The 25,851-nt window shown below is 47.1% G+C and overlaps 1 protein-coding gene and 1 non-coding gene across 4 annotated transcripts; both read right to left on the bottom strand.

Annotated features, from left to right (window-relative positions):
- Nucleotides 1–976: 976 nt before the first annotated feature.
- On the bottom strand, nucleotides 977–21,338 carry BSPRY (B-box and SPRY domain containing). Of its 3 annotated transcripts, none has more exons than XM_019454115.2 (6): nucleotides 21,108–21,337; nucleotides 16,928–17,026; nucleotides 10,019–10,249; nucleotides 8,895–8,917; nucleotides 3,579–3,703; nucleotides 977–2,337 (listed from the first exon to the last, which is right to left on the bottom strand). In XM_019454115.2, exons 1-6 carry the CDS (start codon nucleotides 21,282–21,284, stop codon nucleotides 1,811–1,813), a joined length of 1,182 nt encoding a protein of 393 aa, XP_019309660.2. In that variant the 5' UTR covers nucleotides 21,285–21,337; the 3' UTR covers nucleotides 977–1,810. The 3 variants fall into 3 exon arrangements, with proteins under 3 accessions (XP_019309660.2, XP_019309659.2, XP_019309661.2); XM_019454114.2 differs by having other exon boundaries at nucleotides 8,895–8,920; nucleotides 21,108–21,335; XM_019454116.2 differs by lacking the exon at nucleotides 16,928–17,026 and having other exon boundaries at nucleotides 8,895–8,920; nucleotides 21,108–21,338.
- A 2,624-nt stretch (nucleotides 21,339–23,962) lies between these two features.
- On the bottom strand, nucleotides 23,963–24,035 carry TRNAK-UUU (transfer RNA lysine (anticodon UUU)). Its single transcript has one exon. It is a non-coding gene; the product is annotated as a tRNA-Lys (tRNA).
- Between the last annotated feature and the right edge of the window lie 1,816 nt (nucleotides 24,036–25,851).

Raw genomic sequence — 25,851 nt, 5'->3', positions numbered from 1 at the left:
AACTAAACATTAAAAATTTTTTTAAAAAAATTTCATGTCTCTAACTTCCTATTCCCTCTTCATGCTCCTCTCCCCTCACACCTCTTTGGGATTTACTAGACACATCTTCCTTGTACAGGGGATACCTCCGGTGAAAAGCACATAGGCATATCTACACAGTGTTACGTTCTGGTACCAACAGCCAGGGAGGGCTCTAGAGTGGCCCTGAATTGGGGGTGGCATTTAGGTGGGCAGAGGAATAACACGCATTCCTGGCAGGAGGCCCGTGAACTATGGACGGAGTGAGGGCTGCCACGGGGAGTTAGACTGGCAGTTTGGAGAGCATGGCTTGGGGGCCTGCAGCTGCCAAGTAGAAAGGTTGGCTTTGCCTCAGGTTTCTGGGTAGACATTGTACTCATGTGAGGGGAGGGAGACTCTTCTCAGACTAGGCCACACCTCTTTTGGCTCTGTCTTCCTTGGGCTTGGTGTCACAGCCAGGGGACATTACTTCCCACATGTCAGGCAGTGAGGACGTGGGTCATGGGCTGCAGTCTCAACTGCAAGGGCCTTAGAAGTCATCTCAACCAAACAAGCTGCCATTAGGTCTGTGGACTAGATTTGATCAACCCAATGTTTCAAGTAAATTATTGAACAAACTTAAGAGTGGAGAGGGCTCTGGCCCCCATCTTTCTGGCCCCCATCTTTGAGCCTAGGGGCCTGAAGTTGTAGGTAAGATTGCCTTTGAACCGTGTTCCCAGATAAAACCACTGTGAGGACCACTGGTCTAATATGACCTCAGAGAACAGGAAGGGACTTGCCCTCGGTGCCAGCCATGCAGGGCACGAAACCGTCTCAGGGCTCTTTTGGCTGTGTGTGCTGAGCTGGGAATGCGGACGCGGGTGAGAAAGACCTTGATTTCCTAGCAAGTGCACCTCTTAAGACGTGAGCTGGCACTTGGGAGATTTGCCCAATTACCAGCAAAGAACATGGAGGAAACTTCAATCTTGTAAAACCTTTAATAACATACGTGTTCGGTAAGGCTGGCCCTCTTACTCCCTCAGCTCTCTCTAGGACTTGAAGCCCTTACCCCAGGTCTCCACATTATGTTGGGCAGGGAGGGGGGTGTTAGGTAGGGGAAAAGTTCGTCCCTGTGACCACAGGTGGGCACAGCCGAGCTCAGCTGCCAAGTCTGAGGCAGAGCTGCCAATGGATGTGCGGCGGTCGAGTTACCTGCAGGTAGGATCCCTTCAGTCTTCTGAACCATCAGGCTGGACCTGGTGGGACACAGCGCCCCCTGTGGCCAAGAGCAGCCTAGCAGGAGTTTGGGATCCCTTTCAGGTTGTCCTCGTGTGCTAGAAAAAGATGTTCTCTCTGTGCCTTGTCAGGAAAAGGACTGAGAAGCACCAAACTGAGGGATGAAAGAGTTTCAGCCACAGGACGTGCTCCAAGCTGGGGGCAGAGGGCTGGAAGGCTGTGCTTTCCCAGAAGAGTCTACCACATACACCCAGGCACCTTTCCATCCGTCCATACATTCGCCAAATATTTATTGCACAATCACTAGGCACCAGGCACCATGCCGGATGCCAGAGATAAAGTGGTGAACGAGACACCCTCAGAGGAGCTGATGTATGGTGGATTTGGGAGACTAAGGCCAGGGAATAGCAGGCCTACTGTAGATACCTCGCACTTAACAGCTGTACCCAGATCTGAAATGGATCCCTACCCCTCCTAAAGCTGTCCCTTCAGGGCAACATTTGGGAAAAGAACACTGGGCAGGAACATGGCCTGGAGGCGTAGTAGGGAGGAGGCCTGGGCTCCCCGTGGCCAAAGGTCAGCGGATGATGGAAATGGTCTGGTCGGCCACGGCAAAGACCGGGAAGAGGGGCCCAGAAAAGGACGCGTGGTGGGTGTGGAGCACCGTACCCGAGGCCGGCTCGTAGAACAGCAGTTCCTGTGCCTGCAAGTCCAATAGCACGCCCAGCTGGGCGGGGCAACGCAGCAGTGCCAGGGACTCGTGCTGCCCAGCGTGCGAGAAACGAAACTCCTGGTCATAGCGGGAGAAGACCCAGGAGAAGGCGTTGTGGCCCAGCCGGGAGTCATTGCCAGAGCCCTTTCGGGGCAGCTGGCCTAGGGCCACACCCACCTTATAGGCACAACTGTTCTGGACATTCACCATCCAGGTGTGCAACCCAGCCTGGAAGGAGGTGGCGGCCAGGGCATTGGGCCAGTGGTCAAAGCGCTCCGGGCCATCTGCACAGGCCTTGGACTTCTTGGCATTGAAGGTCAGGGTCCTTCGATCGTCTGACAATTGCAGGAAGGGGCTGACGGTCCTCTCATCAATACGCACGTCCTCTGTGCCTGCCAGAAACAATTCTCAGAGTTGCCCAAGGCCAACCTCAGCCCTAACCTGGTCCTGCCAGGCAGCAAAGGGCTCCCTCACCACCCAGTGGCAGTGTTACCTCAGGCAAGCCATTTACTCTCTCTGAGCCTCAGTTCCCTCATCTGTAAAATGGGGATAAATAGGACTTACCACAGGGTGGACACGAGGACTAAATGAGATGATACCTACAAAGTGCCCAGTATTAATAGGTGCTCAATAAATTGTGGCCATGATAACAGTAGTTACTATTAGTCCAGGATCCTCATCTGTAAACTAGAAATAAGGCCCAGAGAGGAGAAGCAAGTTGCCCAAAGTCACACACCTAGTTGGGAGCAGGGCAAAATGAAGATTTTGTTCCTACATCTGGCATCCGGCATCGACTGCAGTGATTCCAGTTGGGCCTATCTGTGGCCTCCAGATCAGGCCTGTCCTGGGGGAATGACCCCTGGGAGCCAGGAAGCATCAGATACGCACTTTTCCAACAACTAACTAAATGGGACTGCTGGCAAATTGGGCACTCTCTGCTACCAGCATCTACAGAAGACAAGCGATAGCTTGTACTAAAAATTTTAGGCTAACCCATGGGGGAGGAGGGCTAAAACTGAGGAAAAATTCAATCCGTTAACCAAACCTCTCTGTGAATTGTGCAAACACGACAACTAGGAACACAGAAGCTTCCATCTAGCTTGGGGGATTCTGCTTTGAGAACTTCGGCGCTAGGAGGGAATTCCTGCAGGGAAAGACCATGTGGCATTCACATCTGAGGCCTTAGCATACGGCACAAGGCCAGGCCACGGTCTGCCTGAGTCAGCAGCGTTTAAGTGAACAAGTGAGGTGAATCCAGGCAGCGCCGTTCTCTCTCCAGATGCTTTCCAGTTGGCCATCAATGATATCTTTTTAAAGAGAAACTAAGGTTCCAATTAAGAATACTGAGCTGTCCCACTAGGGCAGGACATAGATGTGATTTCTGGGAACAAGATATCACTTAGGCCCAACAGAGCAGTTTAGTCTGGAAACGGAAAGGACCTGGCCCAGCTGCCCCAAGCCAGTCCAGAACCTTGGCTCCACCAACAAGGCTGCATCCAGCGTCACTCAGTGCTTAGCTACCGAGCCAGATGCTCTGGTCCCCAGCCTGACCCAGCAGCAACCCCCCAGCCAGTCAGCCAGCCAGCCAGCCAGCCAGGTGTTCAGCTGGTGCTGGGCCCTAACAGCTCCTAACCTGAGAGGGACCCGAGAACCGCGGTCACCCAGAGTTGGGTAAGTAGTGAGCTCCGAATGCACTTCTCATTAAAGTTTAACTTGTCCGAGTCCTGGGGATCCAAAATGCCTTCTGCTTCCTCAGTCCTTGTGGAGGAAAACAAACAAACAAACAAAAAACTAGACAGAAATTCAGGAAGGTTCCAGAAATGGATCTAGATCAATATAGGGTGATGAGAAGGGGACAGAAGTAAATAAAATCCTCTTCCCATGAGGGTGACCCCAAGATTGGCAGCCAGCCCCACACAGGAGCCCCCAAAGGAGGTTTGAGCCAAACAGAAAAACGGGTTTTCCCCTTATGCGCCCCCCCCACCCCCCGGAACATTAATTCCAGCCAGGCAGATGATTTCCAGGGAAGTAAATATTTGGTGCCAGTGGTAGAACTTGGAGTCTGTCTGCTCTGCAGGGGAAGCAACCTGCTATGTCTCTAAGTTAGCAGCAGAGCAGGGATGCGACCTGAGCCTCTTACACCCCAGTCTTTCCACTCCCCCATCCTGTGCAGAGAAAATCTCACCTCCTTCCAAAACCTACTGCAGCAAAACCTATTGGTTTGGTCAGAAGGTACAGCCGCTCCTCTGCTCTTAAAATGCAAACACCTTTGAGAGATCCCATAAGAAGGGACTATCAGTTATCACCCGAACCATAAATAGGTTCTGGTGCTTTGCTCCCAATAGCTACCTCTCCTTGGCTCAGAAGGGCACTGGGTTTGGCTGGAGGGAATATGGGAACAGAAGATGCCTAGGAGGGGAGAATTACCATTTATTAAGTATCCAGGTTTTCTCTGTAGAATCTCACGTAATCTTTGCTATAACCTGGGAGGTAGTTGTTATCCCATTTGACAGGAAAGAACAGAGATTCAGAGAACGCACTCCGCTTAAAAAGGGGAGCTGGGTTCAAGTGCTGACTCCATGCGGAAATAGAACAAACCCAGTCTGGAGTCCAGGCACCCCTCAACATAATTTCCCCCTTGATCTAAAATGAAAGTGATTAAGGGGTATAGGACAAAGTGAGGGTCCATCACTGAGCTTTGCAGACACCTGAACTGGGTGCTGAGAAAGAGCTCTGCCACCGCCCCCAACCCTGAGATCAGGCAGCAGTTCTGAGGGCACGCACTCTTCCCCAAGTCTCCTGGCCCTGCCCACAGTGAAGGAGCAGGGAGAGAGGGTGGGGCATGTCTCCTTAGGGATGCAAGCTCTTTGCGAGACTGTCACTGACTGTCCTGGCTTGGGAGGAGCAAGATGGACAGAGCCCTAGGAAAGCTGAGAGCAGGCTCTGGTAACAAAGGCCCTTTGTGGTCAGGACAAGAGAGGGTCTGTTGCCATCTTCTCAAAGTGCTGAAGTTGGGGCTGGAGAAGCCCCAGCCATCAGGCGGGGAGGAAAGAGGAGCGCCTGTGTTGGCAGCGCTGGGCTAACCGAAGGCAAAGCTGAGGCCAGTGGCAGACATGAGCGTCTAGACAACCAGCTAGTCCGGCACCCCATGGTTCAGAAGGGGAAACTGTGACCCCAAAGGAGTGGGAGTGCGGTGGGGCTGGGATCCGAATGCCTGTCTGTGCAGCCGGACCTGTTGCTGTGGCAGCCAGGGCCGAGCCCAGACGTGGATGTGGCACCAGCAGATAAATCAAAACTGAGGGATATTCTATAAAACTGTTCTAGGCTCTTTAAAAGTATTTTGTTGTTGTTGTTGTTTTAAAAGGCTAAGGAACAGGGGCGCCTGGCCAGCTTAGTCAGAGGAACAAGCAACTCTTGATCTCAGGGTTGTGAGTTCGAGCCCCATGTTGGGTATAGAGATTACTTAAATAAATATAACTTAAAAAAAAAAAACAAAGGCTAAGGAACAATTCCAGATTAAAAGAGACCAGATTGGGGGGGGGGGGGGGGCGCCTGGGGGGCTCAGTCGGTTTAGCGTCTGACTTCGGCTCAGGTCATGATTTCACGGTTCGTGAGTTCGAGCCCAGGGTCAGGCTCTGTGCTGACAGCTCGGAGCCTGGAGCCTGCTTTGGATTCTGTGTCTCCCTCTCTCTCTGCCCCTCCCCCACTTGCACTCTCTCTCTCTCTCTCTCTCAAAAATAAATAAGACATTAAAAAAAAGAGAGAGAGAGACCAGATGGTTCAGGAAACAAAAACCATACCAAACACTTAAGAACTTTTGTGGCACAACTGGCAACATTTAAATACGGACTGTATGTCAGATATAATAGTATTATGTCGACATTAAATTTTCTGAAGGTTCCTGTAGTTGTGTAAGAGATTGTCTTACACAATCTTGAGAGAGGATGCTGAAAAAGGTCTCACTTTCTACAACTTACTCTCAGATAGGTCAGAAGAAAAAGTGTTAAGTATTCACTCGTTAAATAGATAGGAAGCGAATGACCAACAGACCAAGAAAGAGAGCAGATGTGGCAAAATGTTAACAATAGAGCTTTCTAGGGGGAGTCTGTTGTACTATTTTTGCAACTCTTCTCTACGTTTGAAATATTTCAAAACAAAAAAATCAAAGACCAGGTTTTTTTTTCAAAAACACAGAGCAACTTGAAATTAAAGACAGGACAGTTTTAGAGGAAGATGAAGAAGGTAAAGGAGAAAGGAAAGACTAGCAGACGTGTGGAATGATTCTAAGAGGGAAAAAGTAGGAACAAGCTAAGCCTTTAAAGGAGACAATAAAATTGGGGGCATCACTTCACAGACTTTCCAAAGAGTGACATACATCTATACATACTGACATGGAGAGCTTCCAAAAGAACCTGGTAAGTTCAAGAACAGCAAGTATAAAAGAAACCAAACTGGTAAAAAAAAAAAAAAAAAATTTTAGGGGTGCCTGGGTAGCTCAGTCGGTTAAGTGTCTGACACTTATCTCGGCTCAGGTCATGATCTCACAGTTCGTGAGTTCGAGCCCCATGTCGGGCTCTGTGCTGAGGGCACGGAGCCCGCTTGGGATTCTGTCTCTCCCCCTCTCTGCCTCTCCCCCCACTTCCTTTCACAAAATAAATAAACTTAAAAAAATTTTTTTGAGTGGTAACCACCCCTAGGATTCTATCTACATAGGAAAGTCCACAAGACACACACATCTGACTGTTAAAACTGATCACCTCCAGGGAACAGGACTGGGAAGGGGTGATGGAGACACTTACAATGTTTCAACTTTTTTAAGTAATCTCTATGACCAACATGAGGCTCAAACTCATGACCCTGAGATAAAGGGTCACATACTCTACCACCTCAACCAGCCAGGTGCCCTGAGACATTTGAAATTTTACATGTTTTTATATTGGTGGCATGTTTTCTCTTTCTCTCATGCACATGTATTACTGCTGAAATTTAAATATAAAAATAGGGACACCTGGGTGGCTCAGTCGGTTAAGTGTCCAACTTCGGCTCAGGTCATGATCTTGTGGTTCGTGAGTTCAAGCTCTCTGCTAACAGCTCAAAGCCTGGAGCCTGCTTCGGATTTTGTGTCCCTCTCTCTCTGCCCCTCCCCACTCACACTCTCTCTCTCTCTCTCTCTAAATAATAAATAAACATTAAAAAATTTTGTAAATATAAAAATGTATAAGAATGGGGGCACCTAGATGGCTCGGTCAGTTAAGCATCCAACTTGGCTCAAGTCGTGATCTCACAGTTCATGAGTTTGAGCCCTGCATCGGGCTCTCTGCTGTCAGCACAGTCTGCTTCAAACCCTCTGCCCCCCTCTCTCTCTGCCCTCCCCTGCTTGCATGCTCTCTCTCTCTCTCAAAAATAAACATTGAAAATATACAATGGTCTGTGCTCCTCAAGTACAGCTCTGCAATCTCTCACCGAAGACGTAAGAATTTTTTTTTTCTTTTTAAAAAATCTGCTCTCTTTCTTGGTCTGTTGCTCATTCTCTTCCTATCTATTTAATGAGTGAATATATGACACTTATTTTTTTTCTGACCTATTTGAGAATAAGTTGCAGAAAGTGAGACCTTTCATGTCTAAATACTTCAGCATCTTTTTCTCAAGAACAAAGACAGTCTCTTACACAACTACAGAAACCCTATTAAGTTCAGAAATTTAACGTTGACATACTACTATTATATCTGACATATAGTGCATAGTTAAACGTTGCCACTTGTGCCACAGAAGTTCTTAAAAGTGTTTGGTGTGGGTTTTTGTTTGTTTCTTGATCCATCTGGTCTCTTTTAATCTGGAATTGTTCCTTAGCCTTTTTTTTTTTTTTTTAAGTTTTATTTAAGTAATCCCTACACCCCATGTGGGGCTCAAACTCACAACCCCGAGACTGAATCACATGCTCCTCCCACTGAGCCAGCTAGGCGCCCCAAGAATTTAATTTCTTTGCCTGGAAAATTACATCTTCTTGGCTACTTCCTCAGGCTCTTGGCTCTCAGCTTTTCAGGACCTAGGAAGAACTTGGTGAAATGCTTTTATAATTGCTTAATTAAAATGCAAATTTTGAGTGGTAATACAGACTTAAGTTTCAAAGATTCTTTTTTTTTAAAGTTTATTTATTGAGAGAAAGAGAGAGAGGAAAGGAGGGAGAGAGAGGGGGAGGGGGAGAGAGAGAAAGAAGGTGCAGGGAAGGAGCAGAAAGAGACGGAAAGAGAGAGAATCCTAAGTAGGCTCCACGCTGTCAGTGCAGAGCCCAACGAGGGGCTCAAACTCAAGAACCGTGAGATCATGACCTGAGCCGAAATCAGGAGTCAGATGCTTAACTGGCTGAGCCACCCAGATGCCCCTCAAAGATTCTTTTGTCAGAGAAGGGGCGAGTGAGGCAGGGAAGACAGTGGTGGGACAGGTGTCGGGTATCGGTCCATGCCCCAACTCTGGGGCTTAGGCAAGTCCCTGCCCATCTTGGAACATCAGTATTTTCATCTGTAGATGGGGGATGTAAAACACTCCAACAGGGTAACTGGATTTTTTTTTTTTTTAACGTAGGCTTCACACCCCACATGGAGCCCAACATAGGGCTTGAACTCACAACCCTGAGCACAAGACCTGAGCTGAGATCAGGAGTCGGATGATTAATCGACTGAGCCACGCAGGCACCCCTGGGTATTTTTTTTCATAGGATAACATTTAAGAAAGCCCATGGCCAACCTCTGATTAATAAGTATTTATTTCACTACCCTTCCACATGGATCTAAAGCAGTTCTCCAAGTTAGGGGCAGGAAGACCCCTATCCGTGGAGCATGACTCCAGGGAAGCCACTCAGCTGGACGCCTTGGCCTTTCTCCCAAGAGCAGCAGGGCCTGAATGCAATGGTTTCCGTGACTGCCCAAGCAAATTACGGGGCCATACTCACCTTTCAAAAATCTCCTGTTCCTTCTGCTGTGAGAAAAGAAAACAGAGTCAGGCTTGGAACCAGGACGTCAGCAGGTAGTCAAGACTTGAACGTACTCAACTGGCATATGGAGGACGCCATGTGGACAGACCCTAGGACAAGAATGCTATTCCTGCTTGAAGACCCAAAACAAAGCTATCTGGGTTCTTCTCTGCGCACCTTCCCATCGTGCACTCAGAATGAATCACTGTCTGCTGTGCCCCATGGCATCCCCAGTTTCCCTAAGTAACACTTCAGGACACTCACATATTTACTAACATTTCACCCCCACCAAGACTGTCAGCTCCTAGATGGCTGGCACTCTTACTGAATCCTCTAATGTGACCGTCCCAGTGTCTGGGACAGAATGTACTCTGTCCCTGAAAGCCGTGCGGCTAAATGAATGCACAATCTAGGGCATTCCACAAACTGCCCTACTTGAACCGCAGTGAAGAACAGCTCAGTTGTTCCACATCCTCATTTCTCTTTGTGGCATGTTTACTCCGATGTCAAACCAGCCCATTAAAACAGCAAGTATCTGCATATCTATATAAAGTATTTTGCAAGGATATGTACCAAAATATTAACCATAGTAGTTTCTGGGTGGTCAGATGAAGGACGTCTTGTCAGTTCCCTCCCCCTACACATTTGTGAACCCTCTCTACCTCTCCACTTCCTTTAACATGCTGCTACTCTTATCTCTCAGGCTCCGGCTTCTAAGTTACTGCATCCAGGAAGCCCACCCTGACCACTGCCACCCCCAAGCCTGGACTGTGAGGTCCTCTACTATGGGACATAACCCTCCATTATCCTAGTTGTCAGTTTGTGTATTTCTTAAAGCTGTGGGGTACTAACAGCTGTATCCTATAACTCCACCCTGTGGCACAATGGCACATAGCAGATACTCAGTAAATACTTGCTCACTATTAAAAGAATAGCTGTCAGGTACAAAAAAAAAAAAAAATCCATATAATTTTATTCCCTTGCTTCATCCCTGCTCCAAAGTATCCTTATCTACCCAGCTCCTACCTCATAAACATTCTCGATGTTTTAAACTTTGGGGGTATTTGATTCACTGGTTGTGTCCTCACCCCTGCCTGACTTACAATCAACTGGAGGTCATCCAGGTGGGTGAGCATGTCCACCAGGCTGGTCCGGATGGCGTCGAGCTTCTGCAGTGCCTCAGTCCAGTGTACTCGCTGTGTCAGGATACTCTGGTGGGCCCGCTCCTCTTCGCCGTGTACCCGTTCCAGCAACCGCTGCTCCTCACTCTCGCACAGACTCCTCACCAGACCCAGCCTCTGGATGACCAGTTCCCGTGCCGCGCTGGCCGTGCTCTGATGAGGGATAAAACAAGGAATCGGGTCCTGGCAAAGCCCGGTCAAGATGAAGAGGACTTGGGCTCAGTGTTTAGGGATGCTGGGATTGATCTGCAATGTCCGCCACGGGCACGGTCATGGAAGAAACTGTGTTTAAGCCATCTCAGCCTTAAGAGTTCCCAAATCTGGTTTAGGGTAAAGAAATGTGAGATCCAGACATCCAGGTCATATCTCACAGAGGCAGGATCGCAGAATCGAAGAGCTGGGCATGGTCTAGAGATCAACTAGAACCCATTATCTCCCAGCTGACAATACCAAGGCCAAGGGACCAAGGTCAGAGAACTGTAGAACTGCGGAGCAGAAGGCCTACAAAGTCATCCCCATCAACAGGATCCATACCAACAGAAGTCCAGCTGATATTCTGACTCTGTCTGCGTGAAAAAAGCTCATTACTTCCTAAATCTGTCCACTCCAATGGCTTCCTTGGTAGAATTCTTATCTGTCACACAGGAGGCACGAAATCAATTCTCCAGTGACGTTGACGTGACTCCTAGTAATTAGCACAGTGTCTGGCACACAGTAAGTACTCAAATATTTACTGAATGACTGAGGGGAAAGTTTTCCTGACTAAGTCAAACATATCTTGGTAGCACTCACAGGCCAAGTGCAGGAGATAATGGTCCCTGCTTTACAGAAGAAACGGAGACCCACAGTTTGCCCAATGAAGAGGAAGAGAATGAATGGCCTAAGTGAACCCAGGAGTTTGGACTCCAATTTCAGTGTTCCCTGAGACCACATAACACAAGTACTTAGGAAATCAGGCTTTAGACACCGTGCCTAGATTTAAATCTCAGCCCATCCACTTACCACCTGTGGAACAGTTGAGCATGTTAGTTACTTGTCTTCCCTGTACCTCAGCTTTCTAATCTGTTAAACGAGTAGAATAATAGTACCTACCTCATAAGGTTATTGTGAGGATTAAATGAGTTACTACATACAAAGTTAACAGAACAAAGCCTGGCACATACGTGATAACGTGAGCTATTGTTCTCTCTATCCCACCTTGCTGCCTTGCCCACAGCGGTGGGTGTCTGTACTCAGTGTTTGTTCTATGTATGCGATCAGGTTCAAGAACAGACCCTCACCCGAGATGCATCAGATATTCTCCAACTAGAAGACCGTAATCAATTTCGATACATTTCTTCACTCTTTCCCAGAAAAGGATAGCAGAGAAAAAAAACTTCCCTTTCCAAAGATATGCCAGAATAAACTAAACACCGTCTTAAAACCAAACACAGAAATGCTGGGAAAATAGTCCAAAGCATCCTTTTAAAAGTGAAGGGGCTCTGGCAGCTAAGTAAAGGAAATCCCCTGGGGTCCAAAAGTAGAAAGGAAACTGAAAAGCAGAGTAATTGAGAGCAGAGACTCAACTGCCCTGAATGCAGCTTGTGATTTATTTTAAAATTTTACACTCCTTTCAATTTAACATGTCCCAATAACGACATCTTTAATCAGAAATGGAATATTTCTTATGAATGGGAGAATTTATTAAAAGATGTACTTTAACGAAAATATTGGACAACATGTAAGACCAGAGGGGTTACTAGGTTAAAGCAGTCTTATGGTACTTGTATTACTCAGGTTGAGTCATTTGAAACATTAAATATTTGTGTTAAAATCTTAATGGTACCAAAAATAGACCATAAGTAGAATGTATAACTTTTTTTATACGTTTATTTTTGAGAGAGAGAGAGAGAAAGAGAGGGAGAGAGAGAGAGAAAGAGAGGGAGAGAGAGAGAGAGGCAGACAGAACACACAGGGGAGGGGGAGAAAGAAAAGGGAGACAGAGGATCCAAAGCAGACTCCAGGTTGTCAACGCAGATCCCTATGTGGGGCTCAAACTCACAAACAGTGAGCTCATGAGATCATGACCTGAGCAGACGCTCAACCAACTGATTCACCCAGGCACCCCAAGAATGTAGGGACAAAGACAGAGGAGGGGTTGATTAACCCAAAAGACAAGAAAGGAAGAAAAAGCACAGAAAAAGCATAGAAACTCCTATATGTTTCTACTATATAGAAAACATAAAATGATAGCTATAAATCCAAGTGTATCAGCAACCACAATAGTGATAGACTGTTTAAACTCCCTAGGTAAAAGGCAGAGATTATCAGATTGAATTTTTTTTTTCAGATTGGATTTTTTAAAAAAGGAAACAAAACCCGGTTATAAGACACACCTAAGGGGCATCTGGGTGGCTCAGTTGGTTAAGCGTCCGACTTGGCTCAGGTCATGATCTCGCGGTCAGTGAGTTAAAATCCCATGTCGGGCTCTGTGCTGACAGCTGAGTCTGGAGCCCGTTTCGGATTCTGGGTCTCCCTCTCTCCCTGCCCCTCCCCCACTCACACTCTGTCTCTATCTCGAAAGTAAACAAACATTAAAAAAATTTTTTCTTTAAATAAAAAAATAAGATACACCTAAAATGTAAGTACATAGAGAAGTTGAAATAAAAGGAAAGAAAACCAAAATATGGACAGAATTATTAGGAAAAATAGACAAGTCCACAGCATGATGTGAAACTATAAATGCCCCTGTCAGCAGTCAGTAAACCTAGCAGAAAAAAATATTGTTAAGTACAGAGAAACATTTACCTAAAGTGACCATGTTTTAGGGTATAAAGCAAGTCTCAACAAATTTCAAACAACTGATATGCAGACTATAATGCAGTTAAGTTAGAAATTAGTGGGAAAGGGGCACCTGGGTGGCTCAGTGGGTTAAGCATCTGACTTCAGCTCCAGTCCTGATCTCACAGTTCATGGGATGGAGCACGGCATCCAGCTCTGTGCTGACCGTGCGGAGCCTACTTGGGTTCTCTCTCTCCCCCTCTGTCTACCCCTCTCCTGCTCATGCTATCTCTCTAAGTAAATAAATAAACTGTAAAAAGAAAAAAAAAAAAACCAACAACTTATAACTGAATGAAAATTTGCATCAAATTTGTGAGAGGTACCTCTAGCAATACCTAGAAGGAAATATTTGGCCTAAATGCTGACCTTGAGAAAGAAGTCAGACTAAAATGTATAGACTGTGTTCAGCTAAGGGAGTTATAAAACAATGGAATATATTTTTAAAAAATTAGAAAGAAAAAAATTTGAAAGATAAGAGGAAAGGGGCGCCTGGGTGGCTCAGTCAGTTAAGCGTCCGACTTTGGCTCAGGTCATGATCTCACGGTTCGTGGGTCCAAACCCCACGTCGGGCTCTGTGCTGACAGCTCGGAGCCTGGAGCCTGCTTCAATTCTGTGTCGCCCTCTCTCTCTGTCCCTCCCCCACTTGTGCTCTGTCTCTATCAAAAGATAAATGTAATAAATAATAAATGTAATAAATATAATAAATGTAATAAAAAAAAATTTTTTTTTAAAGATAAGAGGAAATAATAATATACTTATATTTAAAGATACAAAAGAGGGGTGCCTCGCTGGCTCAGTCAGAAGAGCATGCAACTCTTGATCTCAGTGTTGTGAGTTCAAGCCCCACACTGGGTGTAGAGATTACTAGAAAAAATAAACAAACTTAAAAAAAAAAAAAGAAAGAAAGATACAAGAGAGGATCAAAATACTAAAAGCCGGTTCTTCGAAAAGATTAACAAAACAGACAAAACTGTGACAACTTTAATCACAATTTAAGAACAACTTTATGCCATTAAATTTTAAAATAGACAAAATATATAATTTATCTAGAAAAAATTTACTAAAACCAAAGAAAAAGAAAGAATACTATAGTCATGGTTGGAAATGAGTCAGTAGTTAAAAATCTATCTACAGGGGCACCTGGGTGGCTCAGTCGGTTAAGTGTCAGACTTCAGCTCAGGTCATGATCTCACAGTTCGTGAGTTTGAGCCCTGCCTTAGGCTCTGTGCTGACAGCTCAGAGCCTGGAGCCTGCTTTGGATTCTGCGTCTCCCTCTCTGTCTGCCTCTCTCCTGTTCACACTCTGTCTCTCTCTCAAAAATAAATAAACAAAAAAACAACAACAAAAAAGAATTCATTAAAAAAAAACCAAAAACCTACCTACAAAAATAACACCAAGCCCGGATAGTTTTACAGGGGGTGTCACCAAATACTCAAAGCACAATGATTCCAATCTTAACACAAATTCCTCCAGTGAAAATAGAGTTCTGTTTCCCAACTCATTGGATAGAGTTTATATAACCTTGACACCAAAATATGAAAAGGACTGTAAGAAATGAAATTCATAAATTAATCTCATTCCTGAGTATAGATACAAAAATCCTTTTTAAAAACCCAAACTAAGATTAGCAATCCAAACTCAGAATTTTGTACAACAATGATACAGGGGATGGAGGGGAGGGGGTTTGGTGATAAAAGGGTAACACAGGGGATCCTTATGATGGAACCATTCTGTATCTTGGTTGTGGGAAAGGTCACATGAACCTATACATGTGATAAAACTGCATAGAACTAAATACACACAAACAAGAATTTAAATGAAAACTTTAAGGAGGTGCCTGGGTGACTCAGTCGGCTGAGTGTCCAACTCTTGATCTTGGCTCAGGTCATGATCTCAAGGTTCGTGGGATCGAGCCCTGGGTCAGGCTACCCATCTACCTGCACCTGTGTCCATACACTCTGCCTTCCATTTCTATGGATGAATGCCCATGCTCTTACCTATGGGTAACTCTCCCCCATGGTAAATGGCTGCCCCATCCTCCCAGCTCTCAAGTAAAAAAATTTAAGGAAAAAAAAAAAAGTTAAGAGTTATCCTGCCTCCTCTCCCTTTCTTGCCTGCATCCACTCCATCAGCAAATCTCACTGTTTCCCCCTTCAGAATACACACATAGAATCCAGACACTCCTCACCATCACTCATGTCCACACGACTCTTGACTTTCACCTGGATTCCTGTACCAGCTTCCTGCTCAGTCTCCCTGCTTTTACCTTTGCTGCCTATGGTCCCTTCTCAACACAGCAGCCAGAGTGCTCCTTTTTAATCTTAAGTCACGTCATCCTACTGTGCTCAGAAATTTCTAGTGACTTCCCACCTTACCCAAACAAAAGGCAAAGCCCCTCTGGATGCTATCCACCTCCCCCCGCCCCCCACTCCCTGCCTCTCTGACTTCACCTCCTATTGCCTTCTCCCCTGTTTACTCTGCTTCAACCTCTCAGGCCTCCTTGCCGCTCCTCCAATGTGCCAGATACGCTCCCACCTTAGGGCTTTTGCACTTGCCATTCCCCCTTTCTAGAACTCTTCCCCCAGATATATGGACCATTCTGTAAACTTTGTATCAATACAATATCAATACTTAATTGGGTCATTCCTGATCACAGCATCTATAACTGCAACCCCCGTTCTCAACAAGGAACATCCTTCCCCCCGTGTTATATTTCTCCGTAGCCCCTTTCAACTTTTGACATAGCATGTATTTATTGTTATTATCCTTCCCCCCTGACTACAATGTAAGTTTCACAGAAACAGGATTTTTCACATGTTTTTATTGTTCACTGTGGAATCTCTAGCACACAGAACAACAGCCCTTGGCATGTGGTGGGTACTCAATAGATTTGTTAAATAAATACATAGATGATGAAATGTGATAAGTATACCCCTTGAAGTCAGCATCTGCTACACTGTACTCAGGTCCTAGCCAGTGCAGTTAAGGCAAGAAATTAAGGGGCTCCTGGATGGCTCAGTTGGTTGAGCATCTGACTCGGCTCACATCATGATCCCAGGGTCCTGGGATCGAGTCCCACATCGGGCTCCATGCTGAGGGTGGAGCCTGCTTAAGGTTCGTTCTCTCTCTCTCTCTCTCTCTTTCTGCCCCTCTCCCCGGCTTGCACTCCCTCCCTCTCCCTCTCTCTCTCTCTCACTAAAGTAAAAAAAAAAATTTAATGTTAAAAAAAAAAAACGAGAAAAAAAAGGATAGAGAAAAAGAGAGAAACCATCATGCTGAGAGAAGCAAAAATGGACACAGAATAGTTTTGCTCATACTAGTTCAACTGGGTTTCCTTTCACACAATCAAAAGAACCTTGACTAAGTGTCAAGCCTGCTCCATGTACATGTTGGGGAGGGGAGGGGACGTGCAAAAGAATTCACAGCCCCTACCTGTGGGGGACATACTTGAGAGTGAAGATGCGCAGTGGCAATGGGGCAACAGAATAAAGGATCCGCAGTGGGGGGTAGCAGAAGGAGCACTGGCCTGGGAGTCCGAAGATCCAGACCCCGGAACTGACTCTGGCAGGAGGCTGTGGATCTTGGGCAAGTCACTTAACCTCTATGTGGCCCATTTCCCCATCTGTAAACAAGGTTGTTACTGCCACCTACTGCGTAAGACTGTCATAAAGAATACTCAGTGTAAAAGTCCTGAAGTTATTTTGTAAATCAGGGGCTGACGACGAAATACTTAGATGGTGGAAGAATGCTACCTTTCCTGATGCTTTACCCCAAGAAAGTCATTTTCCAGCAGTATTTGCCCCAGTGTGGTACTGGGAATAGTCCTCTCTGCCCGGATGGCAAAAACCAAGGCTCAGAGAGATGGGAAACCGTCCTTCCTGGGCATCCAGTTTTGCTAGTAGCAGTTTGAGTCTGTGAGGTTGGGAAGGGATCCTAGGTTAGTCCATGCCCCTAAGGCTGGAGTCTTATCCCAGGAGGGGTCCAGAGTAGAGGGGAAAGATAACTACCTACCACTGCTCCCTGGTTCTTTCCTGGCAGGACCTCAGCCACATACTTGGTGATGCTGGCACTCTGAAACTGCAGCCTCTCACACTGGTCCACAATCTTGTTCTGCAATACAAATGACACCCATGGCATCTTGATCCTCGTGGATCCATTCACTCTCTCCCAGTGATTTTCCCCTTTTACCCCTCCTCAGCCACTCACACCCACCGTCATATCCCAGACCTCATTAGTACTAAAAACTATAGCACCTGCAAAATCTTCACTTCAAGAGTTCCACCCCCTGGGGCACCTGGGTGGCTCAGTTGGTTAAGGGTCTGACTCTCGATTTCGGATTTCAGCTCAGGTCATGATCTCGTGGTTCGTGAGTTCAAGCCCCACATAGGGCTCTGTGATGACAGTGCGGAGCCTGCTTGGGATTCTCTCTCTGCCCCTGCCCTGCTTACCTGCTATAAGCAGGTAAAATAAATAAATTAAATTAAAATAAATAAATAAATTAAAATAAATAAACTTAAAAAAAAAAAAAGGCCCACACCCTTTCCACCACTTCCATCACTAACTCTAGATTCTCCAGTCCAACAATTCTTTCTTCAGCTTAGCGGGAGCTGCCAGTATATCAGTCTTACCACTTTCAGTGTTCATCACCCACTTTTTTGGTGATTCTCTCCTTATTCTGAAACCGTGGCTCAACATTACAGTCACTTTCCTGCATACACTCAATGCTCCTTTTTTTTCTTAATGTTGATTTATTTTGAGAGAGAGAGAGAGAGAGAGAGAGAGCAGGGGAGGGGCAGAGAGAGAGGGAGACACAGAATCTGAAGCAGGCTCCAGGCTCTGAGCTGTCAGCACGGAGCCCAACGTGGGACTCAAAATCACAAACTGTGAGATCATGACCTGAGCCAAAGTCGGAGGCTTAACCGACTGAGCCACCCAGGCGCCCCTCACTCAATGCTCCTTCTAACCGAGCTCCCCGATTCTCCACAACTGAGTGGAAGAACATGGCTTCTCAAACGGCCTTTCCCTAAATTATCCCCGTTGGTGAAACAACAAAACCTCATTACCCTAACCAAACCCCAGGAGTTACTCTCCAACCCTGCATGTATCCAATCCCTCAGCGAATCCTATCAGCCCCGGCTCCAAAGTGTCTGTCTGTCTGTCTGTCTCTCTCTCCCCTCTGGCCACTTCTGGTCACCTCCACTCTTGCTATTCTACCCAGATCATCATATTATCTGTCACAAAAGCTGCTATCAGAGCCTCCTCACTGGGCTTGGCCCCCAGTTAGCCACTGCCACCTTGTGTAAGGAAATTAGGTCAGGTCATGTCCCTGTTCAAAACCCTCCAATGGCTTTCCAGCATCCTCACAGTGAGATCAAGCTTCTCACTTTAGCCAACAAGGCCCTGTCTGATGTGACTCTGCCTATTGTTCCAGTGTCACCTCCTAGCACTCTCCACGCCGGCCTTCTTCCTGTTCCATAAACACACCAAAACTTGTCCTGACAACAGTGTCTTTGCACCTGTGGCTCCTCCTGTGTCCAGTAGTCACTGTATCCTATATACACCTATCTACAAGTCCCCTCCCCCACTCCATTCAGGGTCACCCCTTCTCAAGCCCTCTCCGGCCACCCCCACACACCATTCCCTTACTCTGCTTATAGATCTCCCTTGCATTTATCACTCTCTGCCTGCATATTATGTGTTTGTTTACTTTTTTGTATTTTTCCCCCCACCACTGGAACATGAGCACCATGACACTGACTTGTTCTCTATGGCCCACTACCTAGAAGAAAGTTCCTCCTACACATAAGAGGCCCTGACTAAATATTTGTTGAATGAATGAACATCCACTTCTCTGACCCCACGAAGTTCAGCGGTTCCCATCCCCCAAAGCTGGGAGCATCCCCCAGGAGAGCAGGGGAGAGTTGTTAGAAATGAGGAAGCGGAAGCCCATAGAAGTAACTTGTCCAAGAAGATACGGCCAGGCCCTGCTTTTCCACTCCATTTCTCCAGGAACTTGAACTCCTTCCTAGCCAACAGCTCCTCCACTACTTCCCCTTGGAGCTTTACCCCAGTTCCATCTGTCAAAAGGCAACTCAGCTCCTCTTCTAGGCAGCCCTTGCAAGGCCTTCCCCCAGCCCCACAATCAGGAATTAGTCTTAGACTTTGCTGGTCCAAATACTAAGTGAAAACAAACAAACGAAACACACACACACACACACAAATACTGGGCTGGCTGGGAGGAAGCTGTGATCACCGCACGCCACAGGGCCAAAGAAATTGAGACTAGCTTCCAAAAAGCTGCAGGACAAGAATCCAGAAGGGAGGAGAGAAGTTGAGCAGGTGCCCAGTTCAGTGACCATCTTGCCCTGAGGCAAAATTTCTTTGCTGGCTAGAAGGACAGCAGAAAGAGTGTGCAAATGCCATAATATGCTCAAAACTGGAGAAAGGGCAAGAAACACCTCCCTCCAGGCAGAGGAGAAGAATGTGCTTAGGGCTTGGGGGTGGGGGGAGGGTGGGGGAGGGGTTCAGAGAAGGCTGACTTCATTCCGAATCAAGCACCAGGCCTGCCACCCTTGCTCAGCCTTCCTCCCCTTCTACCACTCAGATTCAGCTCTGATGGCAACTTTTTAAAAAGGGTTTTATTAAAATCTCACACCCATTAGCATCACTTCCTCTCTCAACGGAAGCAAAGAGGTAATTTTCTCTGGCCTAGTCAATGACTCCCTTGGTCCAGCTCCTGAATATGAGGAACCTTGGAGGAGTTACTGCCCTGATCTGGGCCTCAGTTTCCTCATCTGTAAAATGTAGATAGAATACCACTTCAAAAGCTTGGTCTGGATGGAGTGAGATGATGGATATTTAAGTGCTTTGGTACTCATAAAGTTTCTATCCATGATGCAAGTTTATTATACCACATTACCCAAGTTGATTTTCATCACCACTTATTGAGGATGGATAGTGGTGACAGGTAGGACCAACCAGGAGCTTTCAGGGGTCACTGAATAAGTGAATCCTTCTAGGCCATTTGGGTGTGTTTATTACACCCCAGTCTGAGTCCCCAGGGAGAGCCCTCAGGGCCTCACAGATGGGCAGAACCTGGTGAGGGTGGGGAAATCAAGCCACTTAATGGAATGGCAAGGAAATCCCCAGGGGTGACAGCTAGGGCGGAAGGAGGGAGGAAAACCCAGGGTGACTTGGGCTCCTCAATCTCAGCAGATGGGTGGGGAAGTGGGGGTGGTGATGAAGGTGACCAGCCTGGGGGTAAACTGGAGTGGAGGTCGGGAGAAACTCTAGATTAAGAGGTCCAACAGGAACCTTTTAATTTTTTTTTTTTTTTTTTTTTTAGCGTTTATTTATTTTTGAGAGAAAGAGACAGAGCATGAGTAGGAGAGGGGCAGAGAGAAAGGGAGACACAGAATCTGAAGCAGGATCCAGGCTCTGAGCTGTCAGCACAGAGCCCGATGCAGGGCTCCAACTCAGGAGCTGTGAGATCATGACCTGAGCTGAAGTCGAACGCCCAACCGACTGAGCCACCCAGGCGCCCCAACAGGAACCTTCTAAGATCCAACCCGCCCACCTCCGTTTACCCAGGTGAAAGCAGCTTGGAGTACAGTCAAGGCCAACCCCGAAAGGGACAAGAAATCACCTCACCAGGAAGCCTGAAGAGTGGACGAGGGGAGGGGCTTTGAGCCCAGGGGCTGAGGGGATAGGAGAGCCGGGTTTTATCTCAGGTCAGCTTCCACCAGGGCGGGGGATGGGTCACACGCTGTCCCGGGCAACTGGAGCAGTGGAACCGCATACTGCCCAACGCCAGGCCCGGCTCTCACCCCCCAAAAAAGCAACGGAGGAGGAGGGGGCAGCTGGATCTACCACTCTGTGGTAGGCTAAAGAGCATTTCACCCATTATTTTAGGTCTATCACACAACAACCCCCAAAACTGTGCCCTCAGACTACACGTGAGGACACTGAGGCTCAGAGCGAGATTCCAAGGGAGGTCGGGAGGCGGGATTCGAACTCACGTCTCCCGTGACTCCAGAAGCCACACCCTTACCGCCTCGTTCCACAGCAGTGACACGGCCGAGCCTGGACTCCTGGACCGGGAGCCGGGTCTCCGCCAAATCCCTCACTGCGCGCCATCCGGGCGCCCCTCCCCTCCGGCGCCCCCCGCCTTCCGGCGCCCCCGCCCGCTCACCCGCAGCTCTTCCGCGCGCTCCTCGGCCCGGCGGACGCGGTGCCCCCGGCAGCGGCCGCCCAGCCCGGTGCAGGCGGCGCACACGGGCCGTCGCTCGGAGCAGCAGAACCAGCTCAGAGCCTGGCCGTGCTCGGGGCACAGCGGCCCCGGCTCCGGCCCCGAGCTCTCCGCAGACATGGCCGAGCGCCCGGCGCCGCGCGCTCCACCTGTCGCAGGTGGCTGCTGGGCGGGGCCTCCCTGACCCCGCCCCCGGCCCCCGACGGGTGTCCCCGAGCGCCGGCCGCCCCGCTTCCTGCCGGCCTACCCTGGCGGCGGGTGGCCTGCCGCCAGGCGTCCGCGCCCCAGCCCCGACCCCCGCCCAGGGTCCAACCGCTTCGGCTGTCTTTGTGATTTTTTTGCTGAATTAAATCGCGTTTGTATACGTGTTAGTTTTGTAACAAACATAAAACACCAAACATTAATGTGACCGTAGGAAACTTAATTGAGCATTTAAGTGCCAGACTTTTGCTAAGCGCTTCATAAGCGTTTTATCATGTAATACAGCAGCCCTTTTTGAGAGGCAACTTGAGACAAGTAGCTAGAAGCTAGGTCCTGGTGGTAGGCTACCTGGGCTCAAATCCCATTTATCTGCTCCCAGACAGCGCCTCCATGGCCTCGGCTGTAACATGGGGATAGCGTCTGCACCTGCCTCACGGATTTGTGCTGAGCATTTAATGATTAAATAAGATCTGGAGCACAGACTGCGGCTGCAATTGCTAAGCGTCTGTTAATAGTACAAGGAAAGTATTACGATGTTCCCCATTTTTAGGGAGGTTAAGTAACTTACAAGGAGTCACAGTTACTAATTGGTAGCAATGAGATTGGAATTCAGGCAGTTTGATTTGTGGCTAATAGGATTAATGATTTTTTAACTGCATATTAAGGTCCAATGAGAAACATCTGTATTAGGCTGATTCCCCCAAAGTATTTACAACCAAATCTTTTTTTTATTTTAAAATTTTCAATGTTTTTATTTATATTTGAGAGAGAGAGAAAGAGGAGCAGAGTGCAAGCAGGGGAGGGGTACAGAGAGCGGGGACACAGAATCCCAAGCAGGCCCAGGATCCGAGCTGTCAGGACAGAACCCAAGGAGGGCGGGCTCAAACTCTCAAACCAGACCCCAAGTCAGACGCTTAAGGGACTGAGCCACCCAGACGCCCCAAACATTTTTTAAAGGGGAGTGATAATAGTATCTATCTCTGAGGGCTGCTTCAAGAATTAAATGAGATCGTGTATGCAAAGTGCCGAGCTTGGGTGTTGGGAGTATGGTATACACTGGAGGCTAAAAAATGTTTTATTGTGTATGTGAGGATCTGTAAATACAGTTGTAGCAGGCCTTCAGAATGTAAATTGTGTGAGGTACTTTGCAAGGGGAAAGCAGCATTCCTGGCATCAAAAGTCATGTCTAGGGGCCCCGGGTGGCTCAGTCGGTTGAGCTCCAGCTTCAGCTCAGGTCATGATCTCTGGGTTGTCTGGCTCTGTGCTGAGAGCTCGGACCCTGGAGCCAGCTTTGGATTCTGTGTCTCCCTCTTTCTTTGCCCCTCCCCCGCTCGTGCTTTGTCTCTCAAAAATAAATAAATGTTAAAAAAAAATTTTTTTTAAGTCGTTTCTAGTGGGAGGGTGAAGTCTTCATCATAGCATTTACCCTCTTCCTGGGGTGGGGCTGGAAATGGGCCACCATAACTAGAGATTGGGGTTAGAATTTCTTTGTTCTAAGGGGTGGGAGTGGAGAGGGCTATTAAACCTTACAATGAAACAAAGAAAACAGAAGTGATTTTGTGTGAAGGAAAAGAGACTGTGGAGGCCGGAGGCAGTAGGGGTTAAGGTCCTTGGGAAAAGTAAGGCCTGTTTACTGGGTGTGGTCCTGGGGAGCAGTCGGTGGCCCCGGGAGGGCCGGAGTCAGGGAAGCAGCAGCAACATTGCCAGAACTACTTCAGGCAGAGGACTAGGAATTGCAAGGGGCCTGGGTGGGAATGGATTTACTTTTATAGAGTTGGGATCAACTCAGGGGCTGAGTTGGACTGGAACTGAAGAATCAGCCCCTTCCCTTCCTGTGCTGGTGCTTGACTCAAGTTCCCACACAAGGCCTCAGGATACTCGTAAATTCCCAAGTGTGGCTCTCAAGCTTTATTCTTCGGAATTACCTGAGGTGGTTGGGGGAGAGGGTAGTTAAGCATTCACACTCTCCAATAAAATTCTCATTCACTAGATCTGGGGTGGAGCCAGGAATCTGCAACTGTAGCTGTTGCCCTGAAACTAAAATACAAATGGGCTCTCTGACCACCCATATAAACACTGCCCCAGGGCAATGGTGACCTTTCCATCTCCAAAAGAAAGAGAAAGAAAGAAAGAAAGAAAGAAAGAAAGAAAGAAAGAAAGAAAGAAAGAAAGAAAGAAAGAAAGAAAGAAAGAAAGAAAAGAAAGGTAGGGAGGAAGGAATGAAGGAAGGAAGGGAGGAGGAAAGGAAGAGAGGAAGAAAAAAGAAAGAAAGGAAGAAAAAAGAGAAATTATTGCTCCTACAGGGCGCCTGGGTGGCTCAGTTGGTTGAGCGTTCAACTTTGGCTCAGGTCATGATCTTGTGGTCTGTGAGTTCGAGCCCCTCCTCGGGTTCTGCACTAACAGTGCAGACAGAGCCTGCTTGGGATTCTCTGCCTCTCCCCCAGTTGCACTCTGTCTCTCTCTCCTCAAATAAATTAAGAAAAATTGCTCCTAGTACAGGTTCTTTATTTCAGTTACGTATTCATGTACATATGTGAGCACTGGGGACTGAATGTATTTTTTTTTTTTTTTAAGATTTTATCTTTAAGTGATCCTTGTGCCTAACATGAGGCTCAAACTCATGACCCTGAGATCAAAAGCCACACGCTCTCCTGACTGAGCCAGCCAGGCACTACCAAATGTATTTCTTATTGAGAATCAGGGTCAAAAAGTTTGGCGCTGCTGCTCTCAAATGACCTCTGGAGCTTTGGTGGGAGTGAGGAGGGCTGTACTTGAACTTTAGGGCTTGCTTAGGCAGAACACCCTGAGCTGGGGACAGAGAAGAATGGACACTTTTGTTACATTTTAGTCATTCAGCAGATTTATTGAGCACCTACCTATATGCTGGGCCGTATTTAAGACGCTGAGAATACAACCTTAAAGAAGAACAAAGTCTACTCTCCTGAACAAACAAAATAAAAGGACATGTAAATAATGTTGGTATGTGAGAAGAGCTATATGAAAAGTACTCAAGCACATAGAAACAGGGCTTGAGGGAGGGCTGATCTAGAAAGGATGATGGAGGAGGTCTCTTGGAGCAGCAGCACGGTGACTGGACAAAGACAGCAAGCAAACCGTGAGAAAATCGGGGGAAGGAGCTTTCCAGGCAGAGGAACCAGCAAGAGCAAAATTTCTTTTTATGCCAGGAACTCTGCTTCCCCCTCACCAAAGAACCACACACAATTTACATTCTGAAAAGGTGCTATATATTTACATCCTCACACACAATAGAATATCCTTTAGCCCCTACCATATGACATAGGTGGGGACATGGAGAGGCCGCTTTTAGGCAACAGGCTTGAGCAATAAAAACCTAAGGTGAAAGGGCCCCAGTGATCCCCAGGCTGAATGCAAACAGGTTCACTAAGCGACCCACCTCATAATATCATCCACAGGCCCTAACTTACCAATAGGGTACTTAGAACCAGGTACAGTTACCATAAAAGGAAAATTCCATGCATTCCTGTACCTCACTCAGTGCTTAACTGTAGCCCCCCACCGCTGCCTCCTGGTAGACAGTCTCTCTTTTGCTGTCCTGCCTGCTTGCTCTCTTGTGGTGTATTCAGTAAACTTCTATCTCCTTTGTTTTGCTTTAGGTGAATTCTTTCACCACCCAAGCCGCCAGCCTCCACCCAATCTGGTTGCCGCACAGAGCATATTTATTTTTATAAAATTGGGATTATCTGGGGTTGCCTGGGTGGCTAGTTGGTTAAGCATCCAAACTCTCGACTTTGGCTCAGGTCATGATCCCATGGTTCTTGGAATAGAGCCCCACATCAGGCTTTGCACTGACAGTAGAGAGGCTGCTTGGGATTCTCTCTCTCTCTCTCTCTCTCTCTCTGCCCCTCCTCCACTCATGCTTGCCCACATGCTCACTCTTTCTCTCTCTTTCTCTCAAAATAAACTTAAAAAATGTATATATATGTGTATGTATGTATATATATACATACATGTATATATACACATACATGTATATATACACATACATGTATATATATAAGAATATATATATATATACATACATACACATATATATACATACATATGTATATACACATACATATATATAGGCACCTGGGTGGCTCAGTCGGTTGAGCATCTGACTTCCGCTCAGGTAATGATCTCACAGTCTGTGGGTTCGAGCCCTGCATCGGGTTCTGTGCTGACAGCACAGAGCCTGCTTGGGATTCTCTCTCTCCCTCTCTCTCTTCCCCTCCCCCATTTGTGCACATGCACTTTCCCTCTCTCTCTCAAAATAAATAAACATGAAAAAATTAATTTAAAAAATCTTTTTCAAAAATATTCAGTGAGCATCTACTATGTGCTAAACCTATACTGTTCAATACCATAGCCACTAACCACAGATGGCTTCTTAAGTTACATTAAAATTAAATACAATTTAAAATTTAGGGGCATCTGGATGGCTCAGACAGTTAAGCATCCAACT

This window comes from Panthera pardus, unplaced genomic scaffold, assembly GCF_024362965.1.
Source record: "Panthera pardus isolate Hobbes unplaced genomic scaffold, ASM2436296v1 HiC_scaffold_20, whole genome shotgun sequence".
NCBI classification, from domain to species: Eukaryota; Metazoa; Chordata; class Mammalia; order Carnivora; family Felidae; genus Panthera; species Panthera pardus.
The sequence above is the reverse complement of the archived record's forward strand: the minus strand, read 5'-3'. Positions and strand labels throughout refer to the sequence as shown.

Excerpts from the sequence above, each read along its gene's own strand:
- BSPRY (XM_019454114.2), bottom strand. The coding sequence starts at position 21,284 with ATGTCTGCGGAGAGCTCGGGGCCGGAGCCGGGGCCGCTGTGCCCCGAG. Across the intron at positions 10,250-16,927 it reads GAAAGAACCAGGGAGCAGTG|AGCACGGCCAGCGCGGCACG; the intron begins GTAGGTAGTTAT and ends ATCCCTCATCAG. Across the intron at positions 2,338-3,578 it reads GGTTCTCGGGTCCCTCTCAG|GCACAGAGGACGTGCGTATT; the intron begins GTTAGGAGCTGT and ends TGTTTCTGGCAG.